The 8,990-nt window shown below is 52.3% G+C and overlaps 1 protein-coding gene across 1 annotated transcript in view; it reads right to left on the bottom strand.

Annotated features, from left to right (window-relative positions):
• Positions 1–7,477, bottom strand: part of DHRS3 (dehydrogenase/reductase (SDR family) member 3) — a 49,953-nt gene extending 42,476 nt beyond the window's left edge. The window contains exon 1 of the mRNA XM_010849842.1: positions 6,807–7,477. Within this exon, the coding sequence (XP_010848144.1) occupies positions 6,807–7,001 (195 nt within the window). The 5' untranslated portion in view covers positions 7,002–7,477. The remainder of the gene's footprint in view (positions 1–6,806) is intronic.
• Positions 7,478–8,990: the final 1,513 nt, after the last annotated feature.

Raw genomic sequence — 8,990 nt, 5'->3', positions numbered from 1 at the left:
CCAGTCTCCTGCCCTGCTCTCCCACCCCACCCCTTCCTGTTCTGCTCCCTGACCCCCCATTACTGGCCCATCCCCTGCCCCCTACACTGCAGCCCTCATTACTCACTCTGCTCCAGCCACAGTGGCCCCCTCCCAGCTCCCCAGATATCCCAGGTACATTTCTTTGTCTGTCTCTTCCCTCTACCTGGAACGCTGCTCCCTCCATTCCCGTCAGGCCTGTCACTGGACCTCATTTGTTTCCTCCTTACTGTGATGTAACGGGCTGTTTTCTGTATCCTGTTTTTATCTATCTCCCTCACCAAACTGCCGACTCCACTCGGGTGGGGAATGGTGTCTGCTTTGCTCACCGCTGCCATATCTCTATGCCTAGAACAGTGCTGGGCACACATAGGGTGCACCACAGACTTGTGGAATGAATGAATGAGTTCCCACCAACCACTCATTTGTTAAACTATTCTGGTATTTGGCATTTAAAAAAAATTTTGTAAATTTTAATTATAATTTTTTAAAAATTATCTTTGGCTGTGCCGTGTAGCACAGGGGATCTTACGTCCTAGACCAGGTCGTGCACCCTGCAGTGGAAGCACGGAGTCTTAACCACCAGACCACCAGGGAAGTCCCCTAACACTTTCTTTTCGAGAATCCAGAACTTTAATAAGACTTCATGCCTTTTAAGGGACCTCACTCATCTCACGGCAGACGAGTGTGCATTTGGGAACGCTAGTATCTAAACAGATTTGCTTGTCTCCTTTTCATTTGGCTTCAACTCTTTCCCAACCTTCTTGGTTCATCTGAATAATATGTTTCAAATGTCTCCCTTTCAAGCATCGTATATACTTGGGGTTTTTTTTGAGTGTGTCTTCTAAAGGGAGCAAGGAGAACATCTTACAACATTCTAGGTAAGGTTGTGCTTCGGCCTGAGGATACAGAAGAATAGGTTGGGTCTGGAACCATTCGAGCCCAGGTGCCCATAACTATGTGGGCTTTTGAGAGTGGCAGGTTGGGATGAAGACTCTAGGGACAAGTTGTAGTGAGGACAACAACTGGATCTCTTTCCTTGGGGGAAAGGATGGCTAATGGCTCCCTTCTCATCAATATGGCCAAGATAGTTTTCTCAAAGTGGTAAGGATCGTTTCTCAGCAAATAACAAGATAAAGATGGTACAGAGAAAGTAACTATTTTGATACAGAGACTGGAAGGGCTCTGGGTGGGGGATAAACCAATGGCCAAGGCTCTGAAATGCAGAAAGTTCAGAAGAACTTGGAATCTGCCCAAGAATGAGCAGATGCCCAGGTAGATGGACAATGGACATCCTGACCCAGGGTCAGTATTTCCAGGTTAGGGAGCATGCTCTGATTTTAGGATATACCCTGCAAGTTCCACTTGACGTGTTAATTGGGAAACTCGGGCCCTTCGTTCTCTTGGAAGCCACAAGTTGAAAACACTAACATTTCCTGTAAGAGTTGAAATAAATCACAGAGTCGGCTACCTGGTGGCTGTTAAAGGGGTTTAGAAATGGACGTGAGGCTGTCTACAAACTGAGGGCACATTTTCCAACTCTGAGCTGCTGCTTTTTCATTCAGTGGGATCTGATGCACAGCACAAAAGGCTCAGATCTGCAGTGATGAGGACAAATGTCTTTTGCAGAGAACTTGGCACGAGGTTGCTTTCCGGGGATGGCTGAGCCATGTGTGTGTTAGTTTCTCAGTCGTGTCCGACTCTTTGTGATCCCATGGACTGTAGTCTGCCAGGCTCCTCTGTCCATGGGCTTTTCCAGGCAAGGATACCTGAGTGGGTTGCCATTTCCTTCTCCAGGGGATCTTCCCAACCCAGGATGGAACCCAGGTCTCCTGCATTGCAGGCGGATGCTTTACCATCTGAGCTACTAGGGAAGCTACTAACAGGAGCCGTAACAGAATTTTAGAGCATGCCAGGGTCTTAGGGATCATTGCGTCCCCTTTCATTTTTACAGGTGTGCTTCTTAGCTGCAGCCTGGAGAAGGGAGTGACTTTTTCAGGGTTGTAGCAAAGTCAGGTCTAGAACCCAGGTGAGCCTGGTCACAAGGGGCGTGGTCCCAGATGTGGGCACCTTTGTTCCCCAGGGGAAGTGGGTGGGGCAGTAAAAGGGAGGTGTTTGTCTATTCAGCTGACAGTCCAAATTGTAAAGCCCATTGTTTGAAACCCAAGGACCAGACGCTGCATGCTGAAAGAATTTCCTAGATGCCACAGTTAGGACAGGTAGCCTACTTTCCTGCTCCCAAACTGCATTAGATGAGAACCTGGTACTTTTCCTAGAAATTCTTGGCAAAGGCTGCATTCTGGGTGAGAAGGGGAGAAGAAAACCACTGCTGTTTCCCATGTCACCCTAACTGTGTGACTTTCATGACATATCAATTGTTTAATGCAGCTACTTTGGCCTGATGACTCTGGATTGCAAGATTACCTGTCTGGACCCTTCTCTCCCCTTTCTCCTTTTTCCTAATCTCATCAGTACTGGCCTAATTCAGAGTGTGAGACACAAATTATTCCTTCCCCTAATCCCTAGTCCATGCAACATTATTTTTCTTTCATTCCCTTCTGCCTCCCATCCCCAGTTTCAGCCAGGTGTACAATCTCTCATCACTGGTTTCTTGCTTGTGGGTTACCCTTCCCCCACCTCTGCTGGTTGAAACTCTTGATGTGCTCTAAGCCTCACTCAAATGCCACCTTCTTCAGGAAGCCTTCCACGTACTCTTGTTATAGATGAATGGCTCTGGGTTTCTCTGTGTAGTGTGCTGTACCGTGCTGTGCTGAGTCGTGTCTGTCTCTTGCGACCCCATGGACTGTAGCCGCCAGGCTCCTCTGTCCATGGGATTTCCTAGGCAAGAATACTGGAGTGGGTTGCCATTTCCTCCTCCAGGGCATCTTCTCAACTCCAGGATCGAACCTGCGTCTCCTGTGTCTCCTGCATTGACAGGCAGATTCTTTACCACTGAGCCACCTGGGAAGCCTTCTGTGTAGTGTACCCCCCCAACTTTGTGTCTACCCAGGACCTCAGAATGTGATCTCATTTGGAAATAAAGTCTTCAGAGATGTAATTAGTTAAGGATCCCAAGACAAGGTCATACTGGATTCGAGTGGGCCCAAATCCAATGACTGGTGTTTTTATGAGAAGAGAGGACACACAGACACAGATAGCAGACAGTCACGTGAAGAAGGAGGCAGAGATGGGAGTGATGCTGCCACAAGCCAAGAAATGCCAACCAGGAGCCACCAGGAGTGCGGAGGGAGGGGGAGGGAGGAGGAAGAATTCTCCCCGGAGTCTTTGAATGAGGGGGCACCACCAACCCCCAGATTTCAGATTTCTAACCTCCAGATTAGAAATAGAATACACTTCTGTTGCTGCAAGGCACCAACTTGGTGGTCATTTGTTACAGCAGTTACAGGAAACATACGCTATAGCTTGTGCCTTGACAGTTAGCACCTGACCATGTCTCTGAGCCTTCTTTGCTCTACCCACCCCTCTCCAGGCCCAGCGCTGCACTCAACACTTGACAGACACCTCAGGCAGGTTTGTTGGACTAGGTCTCTCTGAGGTGGTCATCAAGGGGTAGTTGGGCCTGGGCCTGGCCCAGTGCCAGGATGGGAAGGATTTGCTGAATGGATGTGATTCACCAGACTAGGTGAAGGGTCTATTCCTAGTGAGCTTCTTTAAGAAAAAGGCTACAGACCCATGGACCATAAATTCAATAACAAAGCAGGTGCAACTCTGAACCAGTCCTCAGACTGGGTCTGCAAAACGCGTCCCGGAGTCCTGGATGGCTCTCTCTTCCATGAAGGGACTGGGTCCCTGCTCAAGGGTTCTGCCATCATGGCCCAGGGCTCTAATCCAGCCACTTGCCTCCTGCTGGGCCAGAGGCTGGAACAATCCCTGCAGATACTTCCAGACAGTTCACTTCTGTCCTTCAGGGGGCTGTTGCTAAAACCAGGTCAAAGTCAAAAAGCAGAGGCTAGGTCTACCTCTAGCCTACCCAGACAGAGCCTTGGAGGTGTAGGGCTGAGCCCAAGCTCTGTGAATGCTTCCATGGAAGGAGTTCCAGAAGGACACAGCAAGTATAAAGGGGTTGTAATGGGCAATTACCCAGCAAGAGTCTTTGCCTCGGAGACCTGGGCCATGACTGGCCCTGTCCGGGTGAACCTCGTACAAGGTAGTTAAGCAGAGATATCTCAAGGTGAGGAACTTTCCAACTTTCGTGCCTTTGGGTCTCTTTAAGAAAAACCCTTATTTGGGTCATCTCTGCAGCCTAAGGGCACCACTGCCCCAAAATATTACCAAATCATTTGACTCAAGGTCGTTTTTTGGAAACTGGGTTGTTGCCCCCCCCAGAAGCTAACAGACCTTTCTCAGACATGCAAGCAATTTGCAGACTCTGATTCTCCTCCCTTCTTTCTCTTTAGGGGGGCCTTTCCCCATGGATCCTGCCTCTCCTTCCACCCAGGGGAGGAGGGTCACGCGGGCCACGGAGGTGGCCTGCCTAACATTGCTGTAGGCTGTGGGTGGGCACCATGCTCCCCAGCTCTCTCCAGCTGCTCCACGACCACCCTGAGCCCACCATCCACTTAACTCTCTCAGCCATCTGCCCCAAAGTCCCCATTCCACAACACTCAGCCCTGTGTCCCCAAGCCCACCAGCCCCCTAAACACTCCCAGCTCTGGGAGTGGTCCCAAGGCCCTTTCACTGGGCCCCAGATGGATTCAGGCAAGAAACCTTGATTCTAAATTCCCAGCCATGACAGCGAGCCTAAGGCTCATTAAAACGCAGCTCCAGTAATTGGTCTGATAATTACAAGTTATAGGGAGGGCTCTTGGTCGTTCTGACTGGCCTGAGGACTGAACCCGTGGTGAATGGCACTGGAAGGTTCATAGGGCCCCTGGTTCCTGTTTCTGGTGACCAGATACCAATTAAGCCATATCACTCAATGGTCCTGGCTTTATTCTTCAGAAGATACCCATTTCAAATTCAGTGGGGCATGGTTCCCAGTGTATGGTGCCGCTCTGCCCCTCCCCCACCCCAGTGCCATACACTTCTTTCAATTTAGGCTTGTTTATAGTCAGTCAAGTTTTTCCAGATTGACTAAAAGAGTTCTTCATATGCCTACTGCAGCCAGTTACAAGAGCAGTGAGAGACCCAGGACTTGGGCCAGCTGGAAGAGCCAGAAGAAAAGTTTCTGTGGGATGCAGACAGCTAGGGAATGACAATCACATGCGATTGTCCCAAACCCTCCAGGCTCCCCCTCCCCACAAGGGCACCCTCATCTGCCACTCCTCCATAACAGATGTGGGGGGGGGGGTGGAGGGCATCACTCCCAAGGAAATGAAACTGCTGAGAGCAACTTCTGCTTCTCCTTTTTCGGTGTGTCCAAGGGTTAAAAAACACTTCTGAACTCCTCTTCCAACTGCAAGGTCAAGCAGCTGTCCAAGCCACCCAAGGAGAAGCAGGAGCTGGGAGACAGTCGACCCCAGCTAACTTACTCAGCCTTGACAGCCTCCAACCTACAGCCACCACCTCCTTCTAAACGCCACCCAGGGAAGGAAGAGTTAATCGGCAATCGGCTTTGGCTGATAGTTCAGGCTCCAAAGTTCAGTCCCAGTCAGAGCCACCCCGGAGGAATTGTAAATCTCAGGGCAGTATTTAACAAAACAAAAGCAACCTGGAATTACATGCAGGTTTGGTTTTCTACAGTACATATTTACTTAATCCCCTAGGTATGTGGCTCCATGTCAGATCAGCTGGCTTTGCCGGCCCTTTCACCCCCCTCGCTCACAGCAGTTTAAATTTCAAACTAATTCCCTGTTTTTGCTCTTCCTCTTCACAGGGCTGGCTGGAGACAGCCCAGCCTGCTGGCCTCAAATCTCTCTCTCTATTGCTCTAGTCACTGGGTGAGTCAGCCTGGCTTGGGTTGGCGTTGGGTGACAGCTGGCTCAGCCTCCCCACTCTTAGGCACCAGGTCTGGGAAAACTGGAGGAAGAGGTGGTGGAACTAGCAAAAAGTTAAAGGCAGGGCTTGGGAGTTGGAAGGGGGGAGGGGTGGTTCACCACAGTGCCACCTCTCCTCTTAGTGGGGAGGGATCCCCTTCCGGGCTGTATTTGGGTGGTGGTGGGGGGTGGGTGTGCGGAGGCAGCACTGAAGCTAGAACAAGAACTCTTGATCAGCTGCTGGTTAGCCTGTCCCCTCTCTCTAGATTTCGGAACACCTGGCTTCCGAGTGCCTATCAGGCTAGGCTAGACATCCACCACCGCTTCCCGCTTTTCAAACCACACCGAGTACCCCCTCTTTCCCAGCTTCCAGAGCCGCAGCCGTCCAGGTTGGGGCTGGGAAGCGGGTTGCCAAGGAAAATACGAAGCGCCAGCTAGCAGGCGGCTCCCCGCTCTACCCAGGAGCGCACACACCCTGCCTTACCAGGGTGGCGGCAAAGAGGGAAAGCGAGGGGAGGAAAAAACGCAACACCTTCCTTTGGGAGGGAAGAATGTGGGAAATGGGTGGGTCTGCTAAGTTTCGAGGTGGGGGTGAACAGCCAGCCACAGATCCCAAAGGAGAGGGGCAGCTCCGGACCTGCCAAAAAAGACAGACAGTCGGCTGCCCGGGAAATGTACAAGGTGAAACTAACTAGCTCAGCACTCGCGGGTGGCGCAGAGAAGTAGGGTGGTCGGCGACTTTCAGACCCTGGGCGCGGGTTCCGGCAGCGGCAGCAGGTGGGCGCACCCCCTGTCCCCTGGGCCCCCCTCGCCTCCGGCCCCCACCAGTCTGGATTCGCGGGGTCCCGGTACCTTTCTGGCGCCGCGCTCTGCGAACTCGCGAGCTAGCTGGCGCCCGATGCCTCTCCCGCCGCCGGTGATGAGGACGTTCTCCCGGGACAGGTCCCGCAGCTTGGCGGGCAGCACCAGTCCGACCGCAGCCTTCACCACCAGATAGATCATCTGCAGAGGGAACACCACCAGCGCGCCCAGCCGTTTCCACACCATCCTCCGCGCCGCGGAGCCGGGCGGCGGGGGCGAAACTCCCCGGACCGAACAAAACAGGACTTAAAAAAGAAAACACCCCCAAACAATAATAAATAAACCGAATAAGGGGGCAGAGAGGCGTCCCACCTGGCCACTCTTGAAATCACCTCTTCCCAAATGCAAAGCAAGCACCCGGTGAGAAAAAGAGGGGGGAGAAAAAAAAAAAAGATAAATCCTCCGGAGGAGAAAAAGCGTCTCCGAAGGTTGGGACAGTAAGAGGGGTGGAGGGGAAGCCAGAGGTGGAAAGTTCTAACAAGAACTTTCTTGCCCCGGCAGCCAGCCGTTTCGGCTGGGGAATTCTCAGGTAATGTTTACAGGCTGACAGAGGAGTTTAGGCAGGGGAAGGAAAAAAAAAAAAAAAAGCACCAACCACACGCGCGCACCCTGCTACAGTCCCGCGGTTTCAAAGTGCAAGATTAAAAAAAAAAAAAAAAAAAAAAGCACCAACCACACGCGCGCACCCTGCTACAGTCCCGCGGTTTCAAAGTGCAAGATTAAAAAAAAAAAAAAAAAAAAAAGCACCAACCACACGCGCGCACCCTGCTACAGTCCCGCGGTTTCAAAGTGCAAGATTAAAAAAAAAAAAAAAAAAAAAAGCACCAACCACACGCGCGCACCCTGCTACAGTCCCGCGGTTTCAAAGTGCAAGATTAAAAAAAAAAAAAAAAAAAAAAGCACCAACCACACGCGCGCACCCTGCTACAGTCCCGCGGTTTCAAAGTGCAAGATTAAAAAAAAAAAAAAAAAAAAAAGCACCAACCACACGCGCGCACCCTGCTACAGTCCCGCGGTTTCAAAGTGCAAGATTAAAAAAAAAAAAAAAAAAAAAAGCACCAACCACACGCGCGCACCCTGCTACAGTCCCGCGGTTTCAAAGTGCAAGATTAAAAAAAAAAAAAAAAAAAGAAAGTAGGGGGGAAAAGTGCTTGGAGCTCCCAATTTCAGCCCGCCAAAGTCTCCAGACTCATTGCTATTCTTGGGCTCAGGAAATTGCTTAAACGCGATCTGATTGCCAGCAACGTGCAGGAGAAGTGGGGGGTCCGGGTGTCAGTTTCTTTACGTGCATGGCTCGCCCTCGCGCGCGCCCGCTCTCTTCGGCTCCCTCCCTCCCTCTCTCTTCCAGCGGAGGCTGGGAGTTGCCGCTCGATCCGGCTCCCTCTCTCTCCCTTGTTAGCATTTATTGCCTTCTTTTTGTCCTTTCCAACTTGGAGAGGGCCCGGGTGCGGAGCGCGAGTGGATCGGACGATTGGGTCTACGCCGCCTTATCCGTTCGCTCCCGGGACAGCCGCGGCTCAGAACGAGAGGGCGGCCCTTTTCCCCCCATTTTTTTTTTTATAATACCCCATTAAGTCTGATTGACAGTTAAAGTTGTTCTGAGGCTTCGCCACGGTTCCTCTGAGTGGCTGCCGCGGGCTCCCCTCCCCCTGCGCAGTGGTGGGGTGCGCGCCCGGGCGCGCACACGGGCTCTCAGAGACTCCGCTCTCCCCGGGCCGGCTCCCCTAGCTGCAAGCAGGGGCTTGCCGGCTGTGTCCCTGAGGGCTCGCCGCAGTAACTCGCACACGCTGGAACCGACTCCAGCGAACCGGCTCCCTCCTCGAGACATGCCTTCTGGCCTGGGGCTCGGTCTGCCTGAGCAGGGAAGCCTGCGGGCCAGGTGACCGCCAGTGTGCCTGCCGGGGAGACCCGGGGGAGCTTACGCTCGCCTTGATCCATCAGGTCGCCCAGGGTTTATTTCAGGTCATTTGATCATCCCCTGCCTCCAGGTAGGACCAGGAAGCCACTTCTGACCCTTACTCAGAAGCCTCCTGTCTTCACTTAGAGAGCACTTTCTAAGTCTGACCCAAGTCCGTCGTGTTGTAAGGGCCGGGGCGTTGGCGTGGGGGCGGGGGGGAACAGCTGGGTAGCAAGGTTTTGCTTTGAGGGGTGGCGGTGGGCAGGGGAAGGGGACCC

Source organism: Bison bison, unplaced genomic scaffold, assembly GCF_000754665.1.
Source record: "Bison bison bison isolate TAMUID 2011002044 unplaced genomic scaffold, Bison_UMD1.0 scf7180017864289, whole genome shotgun sequence".
Lineage (NCBI taxonomy): Eukaryota > Metazoa > Chordata > Mammalia > Artiodactyla > Bovidae > Bison > Bison bison.
This window is presented reverse-complemented; position numbering and strand designations above follow the sequence as displayed.